The sequence below is a fragment of the Elgaria multicarinata genome, chromosome 9 (genome assembly GCF_023053635.1).
Source record: "Elgaria multicarinata webbii isolate HBS135686 ecotype San Diego chromosome 9, rElgMul1.1.pri, whole genome shotgun sequence".
Classification (NCBI taxonomy): Eukaryota; Metazoa; Chordata; class Lepidosauria; order Squamata; family Anguidae; genus Elgaria; species Elgaria multicarinata.
In genome coordinates, this window is record NC_086179.1 from 83264217 (window position 1) to 83284651 (window position 20435).

The 20435-nt window shown below is 42.3% G+C and overlaps 1 protein-coding gene across 1 annotated transcript in view; it reads right to left on the reverse strand.

The window, feature by feature from the left end:
* Positions 1–20435, reverse strand: part of SEMA3C (semaphorin 3C) — a 171530-nt gene that overhangs the window by 76674 nt on the left and 74421 nt on the right. The window contains exon 3 of the mRNA XM_063134220.1: positions 8070–8230. Coding sequence (XP_062990290.1) covers positions 8070–8230 — 161 coding nt within the window. The remainder of the gene's footprint in view (positions 1–8069; positions 8231–20435) is intronic.

Consider the following 20435-nt stretch of genomic DNA (forward strand, 5'->3'; position numbering starts at 1 on the left):
TTAATGTAGCTGGTTTTATATTGCCTTTCTAACTTTTTAATGTTTTAAATTTGTTATATTTTATGGTTTTTGGTTGTGTACTGCCCAGAGATCTTCAGCTGATGGGAAGTATAAAAATGTAATAATAAATAACAAATAAATAAATAGCGTAGCCACTTCTTTTTTTCAGATGGGCTCCTCATTTTAACAGCTACATGGCAGACAAATACTCTAGTCCTCTCCATGCTGGAAATAGCTGTACCTACTGAATTTGGCTAGTACAGATGGGTGAGAACTTAATTTCTGTTTGCTTATTGTAAGAATTTAACAATTTTTTCACATATGGAGAGGAAATAATTTGATTAATTTTTTTTAAAAAAAAACTGAATGCAGAAGAAAGCAAAACTATCAGATTCATCTATCCCTGATTTATTGCTACCACATTTCATATAAACATTTTGAAGCAAATTTGGTTGAACCAACTTCTGCTTGGACTGAAAAGGAAAGGTATTCTGAACAGAGGAGTGTTTCAAATAGACAAGAGAAAATTATTAAAGGGATTCACAAAGGGATGTGTGAGAAATTTGCTCCATCTAGTTTTTTGAAAAATAGATTTACTCAATTCGCATTTCCCAAACCTGAATCCGCACCTGCAAACAATCTGTGATCAGAAATCTGTACATTTCTGCATTTGCAATGTGTCCCGCAAAACAAAACATATGCATTTGACATGTGTACACTTGAAAAATGTGCACAAACACACTCTTATCAATGCCGCATGCTTCAAACAATGTGTACATTTAAATGCATAAGGAAATGTGTAATTACAAAAAAATGTGTACAAATTTCTATAGGTTTTTTTTTAAAAAATTGCAGGTTCACATGGGAATGGGAGGAAATGAGGCTGTCCTAAAACCTTTCTGACAATCTTGGCAAAACTGAAATTAACAGATCCATCCATCACTATATTCACACAAAAAAGTAAAGGACAATAAAATAGGATTTGAGAATTGGCAAAATAATAGCAAAGTAGTACAGTTGCTATGAATAATGAGCAAATGTCAGTTTTCTATGGATGCTGGACATATTCCACACTGCAGCAGTTTAATGTCTGGTGGTTGTAACTTGCCAATAATATACAGAGCTACAGTTTCATTTATTGTGTCTATGAAATTAGCAGATTTTCATTCTGGCTCAGTCTGTGATGTTTCAGCAAACTCATTCTGCACAGAGGATTTTGCATAAAACCAATCCCTAATTTCTTTAATTAAGTTAGCACCGTCAGTGTGAAAACATGTTTTCCAATGAGATTAGTAAACGTGGGATTAGTAAGCGTGGTAAGGATGTGTATGTGGTTATTCCACTTACGAGGGTATGCCTGGAGCCGTGTGTGTTAATACAGGAGATCACATTTGAGTAAGAAGCCAGTCATCATATGATGGAAACTCAATTTCTGTGTTGAGGGGTAGTCAGGAGACTGCAAATAACTGCTAAGTCAGAGCTTAAAGAAAGGGATACTTGCTTGTTCTAAGCCAGCCTTCCTCAACCTGGGGCGCTCCAGATGTGTTGGACTGCATCTCCCAGAATGCCCCAGCCAGCTGGCTGGGGCATTCTGGGAGTTGTAGTCCAACACATCTGGAGCGCCCCAGGTTGAGGAAGGCTGTTCTAAGCAGTTCTTTTTTTCTATTCTTGGAGACTTCAGCAGACACCATGTGCAAATCAGTGTAGTCAGGAGCCCTATTGTATGTAGAGTAAAAGTGTGTAGGGGAAAACGAACATGACACACCCAACATGCCCTGTCCCTGGCTTCCATTTAGACCTTTGTGCTTTGATCATGAATGTCTGTATTGGGCTCTATAACAACGATCAGCTGAAAGGCCTTTCAGAGGTTTTGCGATTGCGAACCCTGCGCTACCAGAGTTTCCAGTTACAAAACCTCTGTAAACTTGCCCATTTCCCCCATACACACTTTTGCCCTACATGCAAGCTGCTGAACACCTGCATAGGGCTAGAGAATTAGTCCCAATCGCAGTCCTATTGTCACTGAAGAACAAGCAATGTCTAGTAGTTAGAGTGCTGGGTTTGGATGGGGGAAACCTTTTAACCCAGCCCATCTCACAGAGCTATTGTGAAGGTAAAACCTGTGAGCTATTCATAGGAAGGGTTTAATCAGTAAATAATGGTTCTTTCGTCTGCTGAAGTCCTACCAAAACCCAGTGGAGGCTGGTGGTTCTACATTCAGTGGGACTGTGAATCCATTCCGGGTTTCAGTCAGAACCTGCTAGAACTCCAAAGGAGCTATCCAAGATGCTGAAGCCTATCCCTAAAATCGGTTCTGCACCTTCATAGAATAGCAGAGTTGGAAGTGGCCAACAAGGCCATCGAGTCCAACCTTGCTGATTCTGACTGAAACTCAGAATGGATTCACAGCTCTATGAAAATTGGAGCCCTGCTGCCAAAACCTGAATCTAATATATGACTTGTTTGAAACATAGGAAGCTGCCTTGTGCTGAGACAGGCCATTGGTCCATCTAGCTCAATATGATTTATAGTCGCTATCCAGGGTTTCAGGCAGGAGTCTTTTCCCACCCTACCTGGGGATGCCAGTGATTGAAACTAGGATCTTTTTAATCCCAAACAAGTGCTGTGACACTAACTTATAGTTCATCCATTTGTGACACATTTCCCAGGGAGGCAATCCAATGGAAGTGTTGCTATTGACGATCGTGAACATCAGGAGAAAGTTCCGGAGATGAGAGATATAATTGTTTATCATCAGCATACAGGTGATATTGGAGGCCATGAGATTGAATAAGCTTACCCAAGGGCAGCATGTATAAAGAAAACAACAACGGACCAAGCACCGAGCCTTGCGGAACCCCTACTGAAAGGGGAAAAGAGGAGGACGAGGTGCCGTTAGCTGACACGCTGAAAGAGCGACCCTCTAGATAGGAGGCGAACCAGTTATAGACAGAGCCACAGAGTCCAAGGTCATGGAGGGAATCTAAGAGAAGATCGTGATCAACCGTGTCAAAGGCTGCAGTTAGATCAAGGAGAATAAGAACGGAATAATGGCCTTTAGACTTGGCAGTAAGAAGATCATTGGTGATCTTGGTAAGGGCTGTTTCAGTGGAATGCAAAGGACGGAATCCAGATTGAAAGGGATCCAGAGCAGAGTTACTAGAGAGAAAGTCAAGACAACGAGAGTAGGCCACACGCTCCAGGATCTTTGAGACAAGAGGCAACAGAGAGACAGGTCTGTTGCCTCTTAAAGCCTATTGATTTCAACAGCCTAACACCCTTTCAATTATGGCCAATATAAAAATACCTGTAGTTTTACCTAAATCAACATTTGTTTTCAAATGTCATGGGGAACATAAAAATCTAAATAAAGCAAGTAAATAATAATAATAAGTTGGCTGCTATGAGACGGTTATATTTCAAGACAACCTCAAGTCCTGGAAGTGGATTCTATGGCCACAGTTCCATACAACAGAACCATGGGGCAGGGAGAAGTCTGCCTGCAGCTGGAGATCTTTTGTCTGAAAGTTTTTACTGCAGCCAATCACCCGGAAGAATGAGCCAGTTGCTTTTCCTTTTAAAACCATGGGTTGCCTGTTCATCCGAGTAATCCATTGCAATAAAAAGAACACCGCCACCTTCAAAATGCTGTTGGCTGCATGCATGCATGTCCCATATAGTCCATATGTCCCTGTTTACCAAGGAAGGTCCCTGTTTTTAGGAGACCCTAAGGATGCCTTTATGAAAACATTGCTAGCATGTGCAGTTACTTCATTTCCTTCATGCCCCATCATTGCCAGATAGACATTTTCATGAGTATGTTCTGAGTTGCAGTTAACCTTATAATAAATATATCCAGATCCACTGTGAGATTAAACATTCTGTTAACTTGTTTCCCCCCACCCCCACCAAAGAAAACTGTTCAGGTCAGTTTACTAACACACCCTGCTTCAGAAGCCAACGTAGGACATGGTATTGCAGATCAAATAAATAACAGCGTACAGTAACGACAAGAGCCTTCAACAATGTGTAATAGCAAGTACTCTGGCAGTGATCTTTGGCATAGGAATAAAGGTACTCTAAGTACACAAATGCATCCCTGGTTTTTATCTGAAAGCCTTGAGGATATGTCCTCTACTGCTCATGCTATAGCTATACAGCACAATAAAAAAACAGAAAAAGGACAGGCATCTTTATAAGGCATATCTGAGCAGCTGCCAGTCAGGGCTGGACAGAGGGGCCAGTTGGCATGGGCCTACGATTTTGACAGGGCCTACTCTGAGTCCCCCTGGTAGAGGCAAAGGGAGACCTTTGGTAAAGATTTGTTACAAAGTCGCTCTCCTGTGAGTGAGCAGTACTGACTCCATTTTGAGACAGCCAAAAAGCCAAGGTGTCTTCACCCCCCATCTCCAGCAGGGATGAGACAAAAGGACTTAAAGCATTTCTGAATGTGAAGAAGTGATGTCTCATATACATCTTGAATAAAAGTGCTTGCCGTTACCTTTTAGATAAATTGTTCTAGTTCATATGTATTTAGAATTGATTAAAAATTACTTAATGAGCAGTTTCCCATCTGGCCTGGGCCTATTACCAGCTTTGCCCAGCCGTGCTGCCAGTACCCAAGTGACTTGGGATGGCCCACCCCTTGACGCCTACTTTTCAATTTGTTAAACTAGGGTGACCATATTTTGGAAATCAAAAAGGAGGACAACATGGTCGGCCCCCAAGGGGGCGTGTCCAGCACCAAGGGGGCGTGCCCACCCGAACATAGCCTTGGTCACATATCTGATTTTACAGCACACATTTAAGACAAATCTGTTCTACATAGCATCTTAATGTTAAAATCACTGAAATAAAGAACAAGTGAGAGATTCAATGTATCTGAAATTAACTTCACTCACTCCTACTTTTGAAGGTTTTGCTGCACTTTGAAGCTTTTGCTATGCTTTGTGTGATACAGTCTCCCCTTCCCTCAAATATCTTTTCTGACTGTGTCTTCACTCATCGCAAGCTGCTGTTGTTGTTAACAGGGTTTGCTACTGGCCGGCTGGATGGCTGGCTTTTTTAAATTTCAATTTTTTAAAAAAGCTTGTGTATAATTGTCACAAGTTTCTCTACTCTAACATTAGGGTGGGTGTTGTGGCAGTTTACCTAAAGACTGGAGATCCCCTTAATGCCAAGAGCTGAAACTGCTCAATATGCAAAACCCCAAAGAGGAGGTTTGACAACCTGAGTTCGAAGGATATGGCTCCAGCAGTTTTAAAACACAATAATTTTAAAACTTTGAACTTTTAAAAAAATCCTAAAAAAACAATGGATGAACAGATCTGATTCAAACCTGGCATGGTTAAATCTCTCCTTAAGAGCTATCATGGTGCCAACTTTCAGCCCTTTATCTTTTAAAAATGTCATTTTAAAAAAATAATTTTAAAACTTCAAACTTTTTTTAAAAAATCCTAAAACTCAATGGATGGACAGATCTGTTTCAAACTTGGCATAGCTAAAGTCCTTGTTAAGAGCAATCATGATGCCCAGGTTCATCTCTTTATCTTTAAAAATAATATTTTTTTAAAAAAAATTAAAATCCTCAAATTTTAAAAAATTCCTAAAAAATCAATGGATGAACAGATCTATTTCAAATTTGGTATGGCTAAAACTCTACCTAAAGCTATCATGGTGCCAATTTTCAGCTCTTTATCTTTAAAAATGATGGTTTAAAAATAATTTTAAAACCTTGATTTTTAAAAAAAATCATAAAAAATCAATGGATGAACGGATCTGTTTCAAATTTGGTATGACTAAAGCCCTTCCTAAGTGCTACCATCGTGCCAAGTTTCATGTCTTTATCTTAAAAAATGACGGAGTTAGAAGCATTTTAGTTAATTCACATTAGAGCTGCTCTTTGGAAAAATCCGGATTTCCCCTCCCCCTTCCGGATTTCTCATCAAAAACCTGGCAAATCCGGTCATACGGTCACCCTAGTTAAACCCCATTTTCCCACCGGTGCCAAGCCGTTGCAAGTCACCTTCCTGGATTTGGCCCCAATGCCCAAAATGGCAAGTCATTCTACAGCATGGCGCAGGGGATGCTCCCAACCATGTTTTGTGTAGAAATAAAAATATGACGGGGACAAAACAACAACAACAGCCCTATAATAACTACAATGTGTTATAGCAGCCATCTCCCGCCATCCACACCCACACCCAAAACTTTGGAATGACTCATCATCTTGGGTACTGGGGAGCAAATCCAAGATGGTGGCTGGAAGCTTGTCAGTTATGAAGCGCCAGGAAAGAAAAACGTTTTCATTTATAACATTGTTCAGGACATAACAGTTTGCCATAGGTTCCCTTAACCTTGGAGCTGCTCCTGATAGGAAGGAAGATAAAGTAGACATAGAGTATAACTTACATTTAAAGTAGAGGCTATTATTATTACTATCATCATCACCACCATCATTGAAAGATAAAAAAACAGAATTGAGATTTGTCTCCCTGTATAAACAGACGTTATCTGAACTTAGAGCAGTGGAAATTTATAAGAAAAATATCAGTATTGTAGAGGGAACATCGTCCAACTGTCCTGTTTCAGCTTGGACAGTCATGTTTTTCTGAGCCTTACTTTGGTGAAAACCCCATCCTCCTAATTTTACTACTTTCAGGAAGCAGTGAATTCCTCAAATCCTTTTTTTTCTTGTATTAAACAAGCCTGAGCACACTGAATATGAAGCCTCGATGGGTTAAAAAAAAACCCAAAAAAGCTGCTTTCCAAAGTTGTCTCTAAATACATTTTTGTATTTCTGACATTGAATTAATGAAATCTAGAATGGTTGATCGCACAAAGTTATACGATCTGATGTAAACAAAGAAACGGACATAAAACATATTCTTTTAAATGGGTTTTCTGGTTTTTCTCCTATCCAAATTTCCCTTGCAGTGTCTTAGCATTAAATGCGAATTGGCTGGGTCTCTCTGCTTCTTCCGGAGTTGCAAAGGGGATGGAAGAGGAAGGAAAGACAGGAAGAATCTGGAAAATATGCTCTGCTCAATCTTCCATACTTCTCCACTAAATTTGATAAAACTTAGATGAACATTAGAAACATGAGCAGTGCCTTCTTTCATGAGTTGTGAAGGTGTTTTTAAAAAGACCTTCTGTTTGCAGAGCGGCAAGTCTGTAGTAGATTCACTAGTATATTATATGGAAATAAAGATGGCTTCCCCCATGGGGCACAATGAGGCAGCCATCGTACAATTACCCAGGAACCAACACTCTGTCGAGATGTAACATCACTTCCTGGACATTTTCGGAAGGGTTTTTATTCCACCTAGTTTTCAAAAATCTAACGTTAAACTGTGTGGATTTTGAAAGCATTTTTCTTAAATCCTTTGCATCGAAATGGGATGGGACAGACTTGGTTAGGGGCGCATGTGGGCATGTGAAGGAACAAACTTAGTCTTCTGCAAACCAATGAAGTTTTTGTTTCTGCTGGATTGTTGAGGGGCTGGTTTGAAGAGCTGTACCCCAGAAAACCACAATACTGAGAGAACAAGCCCCATCCCCTCACAGGTAAGCTACTCTTACTCCTAGAAGCCACAGTGAGGAGGTGGGGTTTTACCCCAAAGAGTGGTTTTCTTGGGTGCAGACTGATAAAGCTGCCCTCCACTGGCTGCCAGTTCATTCCTTCCCCAAGAATTTCATCCTTCAGGGAGGAGAACACAATAGTAGCCAATGGAGGAGCCAGGTATGAGAACAAGCAAAGAGGTGGACCTCTGTATGCCAGGCTTCTTTCACTTTAGGTCAAGCATCCCTGCTTCCAGTTTTCACCCTGGCTGGTTTGTCAGAATCACTAACTGCAAGTCTTGGTTCACTAAAGCACAAAATCCAATCACCAGGTAAACACATTGCCCGACACTGAGAGCAGTATACTATTCCAACTGTTCAGTGAAAGCATGGACCTGGAATGTTGCCCAACAATGGGATAATGGAATACAGTATCCCCCTCCCCCACTTTGAAAGTAGAATCATGCAGTAAAACCATCCTGGATTCCCAAAGCAGTTTGTGGACTTACACTTAGAGGATCCTGGCTTATATTATTAATATTCAAAGACAAGATATGATCTTTGCTGCCGACATAGATCCGGTCCTGGTCTTCATCCATCACTAATATCCTGTAGTCTAAGGGGTGGTGGGAAAGAGCGTAAAACTGAGAGGTCTTGGTTTCCTGCAGTTCTGTAAAACAAAGAACAACCACAGCTTAATTTGCTTTCTTTGGTTCTATAATCACATTTTGATAAAAAGTAATATGGCACCAATAAAATGGGAAAGATTTAGCAGGACCTTCAGCAACTTAAGCAAGCATGAAATAATTTTCAAAATCTGAGTGCATTGCTCTTACGCTAAAGTAACCAGCCATACTCATCAAGCATCTGGAATGGCTTTATCCGTTCATCCAAAGAAAACTGTAGTGTTATCGGAAATTATTATTTACAGCTGTGCCTTTTCAAGCACATCATATATTAAACTAATCAAAGAGAACATCACATGTTATGGCAGGCCAGGATCAATTAAAACACACACAACTGAAATACATTTCATCTAATATTACTAAGATGTGAATTAGCTAGAAGCGATTGAGATTTATTAGCTAGAATCGATTGAGACAGGGGCAATTATTGTGTCACAAAGAAATGTTTTTCCCCATCTTCTGAACAGATTTTTGTAACTCTTTAATGTTGACTCAGTTTTGTTTTTAAAAAATAATAATGGTTTGATTCTAAAACTGCAATTTTTTTTAGTAGAAAGGGGATGCATAAATCAAATAATAAATAAAGGAATACCATGAAAAAAAGATGTTGAGAGCTATATACTTTGTTCTAACTTTGTATAGGATTGGGCTTTTACAGTTCATGAACACTGCTGGAGCACAACCAGGGCAAGGGCCAGACTATTTTGTGCCCTAGGCAAGACGAGGTACTTGTCCCCCCCCCCCAAAATTGCCAACTCTAATTCAGGTGTTCAAGAAGAGTTTCTGAACTATTATAGTGAGGCAGGTGGCTACCAGGAGGAGGGCCTTCTCTGCTGTGGCACCCAGGCTGTGGAATGAGCTCCCTAAGGAGGTTCGCTTGGCACCTACATTATGCTTGTAGACGCCAGGTGAAGACCTTTTTATTCTCCCAGCATTTTAACAGTCTATAAATAAATTTTAACTTGGTGTTTTAAATTTGTAATTTTGCATTGCTGCTGTTTTTATCTGGTTGAGCTTTTATATTGTATTTTATATTATGGTTTTATACTGTTGTTTTATACTTTGAATGTTTTTCATTTTTGTGAACTGCCCAGAGAGCTCCGGCTATTGGGCGGTATAGAAATGTAATAAATAAATAAATAAATAAATAAAATTTTCCTTTCATTAAGTTTTTTCTTAACAGTTTGTATAAAACTGTGACCCTTAAAGGGCAGGACTGTGCTCTAAGCAGCTGCCTGGTTGACGTAATGGTAGCGCCGGCCCTGAACACAACACCCCTGGCACATCTAGTATGGTCACAATGATCCAAAGTAAGTGCCAAAGTGCTCCATCTGAGGGATGTGATTCTAAGGATTACTGGAAGAAGAGGAAGCCGAGAGCAGCAGCCTTTCCATGTTGTGGTGGAATAAAGCATGAAGTGTTACCACAAGACCACAACTGTTGGATTTGCACTGGTGCTGGTTTCTGTTATTGATGCTGTTCTACGTATTGCTGGTGGGCCAACAATTGATCTCTGCACATTGCACGGTTGATGCCTGGGGATGCTCATTGCACGGTTGATGCCTGGGGAGCTTGCTGCATCCTCCATTCCCTTTTCTGAGGATGAGGGCTGTTTCCTTGATGTTCTCAGGTCAGTGATGCCTCCAGGTTTTTGAGGAGCTTTACAGAAGAACCCTCCCTCTGCCACAGGAGAGGACACCAATCTAAATGACCATCCTTCTAGTCATCTATAGTCCAAGACTACTTTTGTGACGTGACCCATGGAGCAACAAAGGTCAATTGACCAAACTTCAGAGGAAGGATCAGAAGAGACAGGAGAAGAACCCCATGAACCTAAGGGAGAATTTGAAGAGGGGGCTGAGAGGTCCACCATTTCAAGCCGGGCTGTGTCTGATGTTGAGCAGAGTTCATGGCGTACAGAAATGGAGGTGGAAGATGAAGATGCTGAGGCCAGACCATCAGGTAAAGCTCCAGCCGGCCAGAGGCAGCGCCTCGGCGACGCGCAGAGTGCGGCACCGAGTGCGCACTTGGCGCCGCACTTTGCGTCGCACAGAGGAGCCACCCTGTTTTGAAGAACCCTGTTTTGAAGAACACCAGCCGACCAGCAACCAACAGCAATTTTTTAAAAACTTTTAATCAATTTTTAAATAATTTTTAATATGTGCCTGGAGAGCTCTGGGGAATATGGGGGTGCCTGCATAACTGTGGTCACGGGTAGGGGGAGGTATGGTGCTGGGGGAGGAACAGGCCAGATGAGGAGAAGAGGGGACAGATTCCTTACAGCTATCCCCTCTTCTAGTCCTTCCCCCAACCAGATGGTTCCTGGCGGCCTTATCAGCTTGCTCTCGGGTCTGGTGGTGCTGCTGCTGAATGCCAGGTCAGTCCAAAACAAAATCTCTCTCATCCATGATCTGATTGTGGATGAGGGGGCTGACCTGGTATGCATCACTGAGACCTGGGTGGGGGAACTGGGAGGGGTTGCTCTCACCCAGCTCTGCCCTCCTGGGTACTCGGTGCAGCACCAGCACAGACTCGAGGGCCGGGGAGGGGGGGTTGCCGTGGTCTATAGGAATACAATCTCCCTCTCTAGGCTTCCTGTTCAGTCGAGTGCTGATCTTGAGTGTCTGTACTGTGTGTTGGGTACTCGAGACAGATTAGGGATTCTGCTGGTGTACCGTCCACCCCGCTGCCCCACAGTCTCCCTGCCTGAGCTGACGGAGGTTGTCTCGGACCTGGTGTTGAGAACCCCCAGGATGGTGGTTCTGGGGGATCTCAACTTCCATGCCGAGGCTGCTGTCTCTGGAGCGGCTCAGGACTTCATGGCTGCCATGACAACCATGGGGCTGTCTCAACATGTCATCGGCCCAACACACGCAAAGGGACACACGCTTGATCTGGTTTTCTCGACTGGGCAGGAGGATGGTGATCTGGAAGTGGGGGAACTAACATCTACCCCCTTGTCATGGTCAGATCACTTCCTACTGAGGCTTAGACTCTCGGCGGCCTTTCCCCTCTGCAAGGGTGGGGGGCCTATTAAAATGGTCCGCCCCCGGAGGCTAATGGACTCCGATGGATTCCAGAGGGCTCTGGGGGATTTTCCTGCTGATATGGCCGGTGCTCCTGTCGAAGCCCAGGTCGCTCTGTGGAATGCAGAGATGACTCGGGCGGTTGACACGATCGCGCCCAAGCGTCCTCTCCCTCTGAGCAGAGCCCGGTCAGCTCCTTGGTATACACCTGAGCTGAGGGCAATGAAGCAAGAGGGGAGACGGCTAGAACGCAGGTGGAGGAAGACTCATGCTGGGTCTGATCGAACACGGGTTAGAGCTCACTATCGAGCCTACTCTGTGGCGGTGAGGGTGGCAAAGAGGCAGTTCTTTTCCACCAGCATTGCGTCTTCTCAGTGTCGTCCGGCGGAGCTTTTCCGGGTGGTTCGCGGCCTGTTACACTCTGGGCCAGGGCGAGAGATGGTGGAACCCTCGGTAGCACGCTGTGACAAATTTGCACGGCACTTTGAAGATAAAGTCGCTCAGATTCGTCATGAATTGGACACCACACTTAATGCAGCTCCACTAGTAGAGGTGTTCAGAGCGCCGTCCGGTTCAGTTTTATTGGATGAGTTTCAGTTAGTGAGGCCCGAGGATGTGGACAAGGTGCTTGGCCAAGTCCGGTCGACCACCTGTGTGCTTGACCCTTGCCCCTCGTGGCTCATTACATCAAATAAGGAGGGGATCGCCGGCTGGGTCCAGGAGGTTGTAAATGCCTCCTTGAGAGAGGGAGTGGTGCCGGCCTCTTTAAAAGAGGCGGTAATTAGACCACTCCTGAAGAAGCCTAATCTGGACCCGGAAGATGTTAACAACTACAGGCCGGTGGCTAATATCCCTTTCCTGGGCAAGGTGCTTGAGCGGGTGGTTGCAGGACAACTCCAGGCACTCTTGAATGAAACGGATTATCTAGATCCATTTCAATCGGGCTTCAGGCCTGGTTTTGGAACAGAAACTGCCTTGGTCGCCCTGTGGGATGACCTCTGTCGGGAGAGAGACAGGGGGAGTGCGACCCTGTTGGTTCTCCTGGACCTCTCAGCGGCCTTCGATACCATCGACCATGGTATCCTTCTGGATAGGTTGTCTGAGCTGGGAGTTGGAGGTACTGTGTTGCAGTGGTTCCACTCCTACTTGGATGGCCGATTCCAGAAGGTGGTGCTGGGGGATTATTGCTCTGTGCCGTGGCACCTAAGCCATGGGGTTCCACAGGGCTCTATCTTATCCCCTATGCTGTTTAACATATACATGAAGCCGCTGGGGGAGGTTATCCGGAGATGTGGACTGAGGTGTCATCAATATGCGGATGATACCCAGCTCTACCTTTCCTTTTCATCAAACCCAGGTGAGGCAGTGGCTGTTCTGAACCAGTGCCTGGGCACGGTAATGGACTGGATGAGGGCTAATAAACTGAAACTCAATCCAGACAAGACGGAGGTACTGTTAGCGGGTGGTTCTTCTGTCCGGCGAGGTGATGTTTGCCCTGTCCTGGACGGGGTTGCACTCCCCCTAAAGGATCGGGTCCGTAGTTTGGGGGTGCTCTTCGATCCAGAACTGTCACTTGAGGCACAGGTGAACTCAGTGGCAAAGAGCACCTTTTATCAGCTCAGGCTGATATACCAGCTGCGCCCTTATCTGGACAGAGATAGCTTAGCTACAGTTATCCATGCTCTGATAACCTCTCGTTTGGATTACTGCAATGCGTTATACGTGGGGCTGCCTTTGAAAACGGTCCGGAAACTTCAACTGGTGCAAAACAGGGCAGCAAGGTTATTAACAGGGACTGGCCGGCGAGATCACATTACACCAGTCCTTTTACAACTTCATTGGCTGCCAGTCCAGGTCCGGGCCCAATTCAAAGTGCTGGTATTGACATTTAAAGCCCTAAACGGTTTGGGGCCAGGTTATCTGAAGGAACGCCTCCTCCCATATGTACCTACCCGGACCTTAAGATCATCTACAGGGGCCCTTCTCCGTGAGCCCCTGCCAAAGGAAGTGAGGCAGATGGCTACTAGGAGGAGGGCTTTCTCCGCTGTGGCACCCCGGTTGTGGAACGAGCTCCCCAGAGAGGTCCGCTTGGCGCCTACACTGTACTGCTTTCGTCGCCAGCTGAAGACCTTTTTATTCACTCAGTATTTTAACACTTAATTTTAACTTAAATTTAAATTTTACTGTTTTAACTCTGTATTTTAATCCTATATCAACTTTGCTGTGTGGTTTTATCCTGGTTGCGCTTTTTATACTGTATTTCGTAATTGTGTTTTAAACTGTTGGGTGTTTTACTGTGGTTTTAATTTTTGTGAACCGCCCAGAGAGCTTCGGCTATTGGGCGGTATAAAAATGTAATAAATAAATAAATAAATAAATAAATAAATTTGTGAATTCCGATGTGAATTGACATGATCCCCACTTCCTAGACTAATGCGCTAGCTATCAGCTTTGCCGCTTTTCAAATATTCCAACGCTTTTCTCAGCTCAAAGTACAAAAATGTGTTTGAAAAATGTGTACATTGAGTGAAAATATGTTTAGAAATGCATGTTTTGAGAGAAAAGACATTTTTAAAAAAACCATATTTGTAAACTGCCCAGAGAGCTTCAGCTATGGGGCGGTATATAAATTTAAATAATAATAATAATATGCCTTTTTTTAAAAAAAAAATGTGCAGATTCACATGAGAATAATTCCGAACAGGCTTATGACCATAGATATTCAGAAGCGACATGGACAAGAAATAAGCATTTGTATGGTCTATGCCTACTGTGGGTGGGGGTCACTTGATCCTTACCAGGGATTCTGCTGACATTGTAGCACTGTATGCCACTTCTTGTACCCTAGCGCCCTGCAGATCCATATAATCACGTTGCCTGGTCCATTGTTTGAGATAGTTGACCAACATGAGAAACAACTGGAGTCAGCAACAGTTGATAAAATGCTATATCTCAGGGAGAGTCCACATAAACAGCTCTTACTCAAGTCTTCCATACTAATTACAACCAGGATTGTGTTGATTGTCATTAGATTGCGTGAAAGTGTTTATAATCTAGAGCTAAACTCCACATTTTTTTTAAAAAAAAAGTGTTGCTAAATGTGTGATAGTTCATTCATACACTACCATGTTGAAATGATGGAGGAGACCTTGCTTACACTCATTAAGTTCAAATGAGTGCAGGGCCAAGTTATCTGATATTTCTCTCCAGTCTTTCCAAACTTAGTTAAAAATTATTGTTGTTGTTGTTCTTGTTGTTGTTGTCTCTCTTTTCACGCTTGTGGTGGTTTTTCTAGATGAACATGACACGCTTTGGTATATTTTACTGATTCAGGAATTTCTTGACTACTGAGCATGTTTTGAGTATGACTGCTTTCGGGATGTTGGTGTGGACTAATGGAATAATTGTGACATGATGATGATGATGATGTTAGTATTATTATTTCGTAAAGATATTTTCTTAAGATCTTCAGATCTGCAACGTTAATCTCCTACCAAACAATCCAAAGCTGAATGCCTTATGAAACTGTGATTGTAACCAAGGAAAGCTTTAGGCCTACATGTGAAATGAGCCATCAGAAAATTAAGGCCCTTAGCGCTTCTGCAAGTAATATTTTTGCATAGCAATCAAAACAAAGCGCTAGTGTACTCCTTCAGTAAATAGCTGACCCTTACTTTACAAGAGTTTTCTTTGTTCTCTCTGTTTTTATAAAAAGGTCAACGAATACAGTCTTGGCTTTCTGAGGTGATTAAATCAATACCAGTGACAATCATACTCTCAGTAATCTGATCTATCAATCCAGTTATTTACCCCCTCCGGTTGCTTTAAGCAACAATAGAGTATAAGCATTTGCTCTCCAGCACACTGACAAGGTCCTTTATGAAGGAAAGTTGGGAGTTATTGAGACTAAACTGCACAATATATGAATGAATGTAACTACATGATAGAAGTGAATGCAGTTCATATATCTGCTTTTAAAATGTAAAATAATGATCCAGTGTGTGCGTGTCAGGATAAGGACCACACAACGCAGAGATTTATTTTTTTAATCCTCCACATCAAAGTACTGGGGGGGGGGGAATCAGTGCCAAAGCTTCCCCCACCCACCCACCCCACACACATTTGGTACCACAGAAGCCTCCCTCTTAGAATGAAAAGCAACTTGCAAAACAAGGGAGGATTTGTAGCTCAGTGCAGAGGGTTAAAAAATCCTCCTTGCAAGTCACAGAGCCAATTCCAATCACTCATACATCATTTGTCCATTTCACAGATCATTTTAGTTTGGCCCATGGCTTGCTTGTTGGCTTTCACATAATACTGAAGGCCACGTTAATAGCTATTTTATTGTTTTACTCAGTACGGCACCATGTACACTGATGGTGCTATATAAATAAATAAATAATAATAGGTGTCATTTGTATGTATGGGGAACCTGGTGAAATTTCCTCTTCATCACAACAGTGAAAGCTGCAGGTGCCCTGCCCTCTTTTAAATCTGGTCACTCTAGTATAGCTCCTGCAGCTTTAACTGCTGTGATGAAGAGGGAATTTCACCAGGTTCCCCATATATACAAATGACACCTGCTGAAATTCCCTTTTCTATGCAACTGTTAAAGATACAGGAGCCCTGTCCTCCTTTTCATAGGGTCACCCTAGTGACCTTATCTGGAATATCGGGAAATCACAAGGGTAACTGCCTTGCCCATCCATCCCCACAAATGGCCATTTTTGGAAAAGTCAAAACCTTTGCTGTTGCCAGCTGCTTTCAAGCTTAACCTTATAGTGAACAATAGAGGCACTTTGTGAGAAACTTTTCTGTCAGCCGGATTCCTTATTCAAGTCAATAGATATTAAAGTGATTGTGAAATCAGAGCCAAAGAGCCTGGATGTGCATGAAGAACCCTGCACTTCTCTTCTATGAGGTACAGTCAATGAAAAGAGGGTCGGTGCTGTGGAGCATTTCCATAGGTGAGATGAGACGCCTCTGGAAATGCAGCATGTTCAGGGTCGATGCACATCAACACACACACACATTCAAGGGTCCTCTCCTCTGAGGCAGAATTGTTTTAGAATTTCTCTCTTCTCCCTGCCCCCCACTGCCCAACATCTGAGCTGAAAGTGCTATCCAACCTGCAGCATTTTCACCTCAGCCCAATTCTCCACTTGATGGAAACGTAGACACCTATTTATCTGATAACCCGTCCCTCAAAATCATTTCCATAAGGGTTTCAGTCGTGCGAAATTCTATCCTCTTTGGATGATTGCATGAACTGAGCCTACGTGCAGAGCATCCCTGTTTCACATCTGTTTACACACACATTGGGGATGCGTACTCACTCCTCACTGGCACAGAGAAGATGCTAGGTGGTAAGCATGAGAACTGGGCATTCAGTTAAGCTTCTTATACGTGTGCTACCCCAAAAAACATAAAATGTCAGTGCTTCATATCTTTAAGAAAGAAAACATTTTTTTCTTTCTTAAAAAATAAATAAAGTAGGGCTATCAATTTGCAGTTACACACTATGTTTGATTAAAAGCTAGTCACCTTATCTTGGAAAGTCATATATACACTCTTATTACATCATAACTTTTGAAAGGTAGGGTACCCTCCAAAAATCAATTTCTTGAACTGTTGGGTTCTTAGCTCATAAAATACATGAACTTCAGAGCTTAATTAAAATGTGTCATGTTCTTGGCTTCTGCCATGCAACAAAGAAATGGATTTTAATACAGTTTAGAATGAACATTTATTGCCCCTTTTGTCCTGGTTTTATATATGGCCTTTCTCAGGGGTCCCTTCAAAAATGCACAGCAGTATGAGATATTTTCCTGCCTTTGATGGACATCTCCCCCCCCCCTTAGTTCTAATGATTATGGGATTATTTATTGTCCAATGGCTGTTTTACACAGAAATACACACCAATAAACCTCGCTTGCCATCAAGTATACACCCCGTAGGGAATGAGCCACAGCTCTCTGTCAAGCTTTTTCTGATAAGTCTACCAGTTCACTACACATATTTCAAGATATCTTCTTTGTTTATTTACACCTGGGATGCAGAACTTCAAATATAGTCCTCCAGGAGTCCCAGTCTCGCCCAGCAGGGTTCCCCAAATGGCCAAACCCCCTTCCCCAGCCCCCTCCCATTTCCCCCAACTACCAATCATTTGGTGGTTCACCAACTTCTGTGAAGTTTCTTCTCCTTTCTAAACCTTTGAAATGCCTCTCCTAAAGTGAAGTCACTTTACCTTAAGGTAAAACAGGCTGATATTTCTGATCCTGTTGCTTTTGACTTTGGCCCTGCCCACCAGTGGAATGTGGCCCGAGAGCTTCTCTGAAATGGAATTCGGCCCTTGGACTGAAAGTGGTTTTTCACTCCTGGTTTACACAGTACATTTTAGGTGTCCACTTAAGAAACTGATGCATATTCACACGCACACACATTATGAAGAGTGGCTAAATGGGCAGGGATGAATCGTACACAGGTTCCCCAAGCAAATCTGTAAATATTATGGTAATGATCCAATCAAAGCTAGGTGCTTCACAGCCCAGTCCTAAACAAATCTACTCAAATGTAAGTCTCATCAAGTTCAATGGACAGCCAGTGTGGTATAGTGGTTAGAATGTTTGACTAGCAGTCGGACGATCCCGGTCTAGTCCCCACTCAGCCTTGGAAGCTAACTGGGTGACTTTGTGGCCTGTCACAGACTCTCAGCCTAACCTACCTCACAGGGTTGTTGTTTTGAGGATAGAAATGGAGAAGATGAGGAGGATTATATACACCGCCTTGGGTTCCTTGGAGGAAAAAAGGTGGGACATAAATGCAATCGATCAGCTTACTCCCAGGGTGAAGACAACATTTTCAATGATTTTAGTAGGACTAATTTAAGCATGAGTTCAGTTACTAAAGACTTAAAAGAGCTTTGCTTAAGGCAGGATCAAGAGCACGTGAGCAACGTTTCCCATATTGTTATCTACAAAGCATTAGTATTCGACATACTATTTACAAATCTCAAAGAGGTTTATAACATTAAAATATACATTAAACCACATGCAAAAACACCCCTCAAACAATAATATAAATATATATATATCTTCTCCAAGTAACACTCAAGACTTCTGACACACACAATGGTTCGTTAAAATGAAGGGTAACGAAGAGACATTTCTTAACACGTTGTTCAATATAATATTGAAAAGTCTGCATTGAAAGCCCCTTTGTCACTTTATATTGCAGCATTTCCCTGTCAAGTCTGGCTTCAGGTTTGGTAGCTCATAAGGGGGTGGGTGGGGATCGGGGGGAGATGTAACCTCTTTAAAAAATTAATTAACTGCTACCAAACTGTTCACCTAATCCTGCTGAGTATACAAACTGAACAGGAAATTGTTAAAACACTGCAAAGTACTCCTGGCCACTAGGGGAAACGCAACAGTTTCAAAACGATTTGAAGCTTCTATCCTGTTCATGGGCATGCCTTTACAAGTTTTATTGATTTCAGCAATACAGACATTAGATTTCTTTGTAGAAAATGCTCCACACCCTCTTCCAGGCCACTTTCTGCTCTACCGGAACCACACAGCCCCTTTGCACACACTTACTGGGTGGTTGGATCCTTTCACATACATACTACTAGCACAGGCACTGGATATTCTCTCATCCCACTAGCAAATGAAGTAACACGTATGTGTGATGTGGCCATCTCAAGGCCAATGAGGCTTCTCCATTTGAGCAATTTACCTTTCTGGGTTTCCCATCAAAACTTGCCCTTTCGTCATTAAAACTAGTAATTTATGGAGACCTGGCTCTCCTAATCTGTCAATTTTACTTTTTCCACATTTTTTTTAAAAGTATCATGTTCTTTGAATCCTGTTTATGGGGGAAATGAGGATTTTGGTCAATTCTTTATGAAAAACAAGCCAAACGAAATTCTCTTTTATCCGTTCCAGCCAAATTCAATACGTACAGCTATTCCAAACAAGAGAGGACCATGCTGTATTTGCCTGCAATGTAGCTGTTAAAGATGAAGAGCCTGTCCCCACCTCAAAGAGGGGCAACCCTCTTTCAGCACCACAAACGTGGGCAGGATATACACTATTGCTTTAAAACAGTCTATAACAGTAGAGACAACTGTTGGGGCCCAGGACACACTCCATATACAGTTTTCAAACCGTTTTCAAAGTGTCATATCCTGCTTGGTGTAGATCTGGCCCTGGTTGAACATACAGGGATTCAAAGTGACATTTTAAAGAGCTAAGCAGTGAAAAAAACCCTGCCTGAATAGATGAATCTATCAGTTTTGGTTTCTCGCATATTCAAATATTATTAATCTCAAGTTCTCCTAAATCCCTATATAAAGAAGTGTACAAACTCTGGGAAGTTATTATAAAAAATGAACTGAATAAAATAGTTCCCGTTCTGTTTGCCAGTGACACACCATTTAGTTTTGCTTCTCCTACAGCCTGAATTGTAAAAGAGAATCAATAGTTGCTTTCCCATCACACCTTGTGATTTTGCTTAAAGATACATTGATTAGGTAATAGATGCAGAGCATTTTGAAATCTAAAGAACTATTTTTAGTCCAGGCCTTTTATGAAAGAAACACAAGTTCCAGACTTTCCCCTTCCCTGTGCAGTTTAAACTCCAAAATATCTAGACTTCGGTTTTGCCAAAACAACGGTTTGGATTCAAGAGATAACTTGTGTGCTTTTCTATTTAGATTTCATCTGAACAGAGAGCAATTTAAATAAATAAGCCATCTGCAATCACTCAAACCATGTTTAAACTAAACTTGCCATATTTATTCAGAGGCAGTAGAGAAGCCGTACTTTGTCCCAGAAAAAAATAAAATGGAATGTACTCCTCTGTTACCCATTGATTAAGCATAAAATTGCTTCAGATAACAGCTACAGTGTTTAGAACCAAACCTTATGAGATATTGAGTGCTCGTGATTGGAGTACACAGGCTTTTAAGAAATGACAGTTGCTTGCATTATTGAGTTATTCGACTCTTGCGTTGTAATGACTAGAAAGAGGGCATGAATCATGATAGATGTATTTTCATGACACATACATGGCAGCTAAAGTCGAACCAAGAAAGAAGGGTTTGATGAGAAACACAATGTTCCAACCTGGAGAGCCATCAATCAAGGGACAAAGTTACATG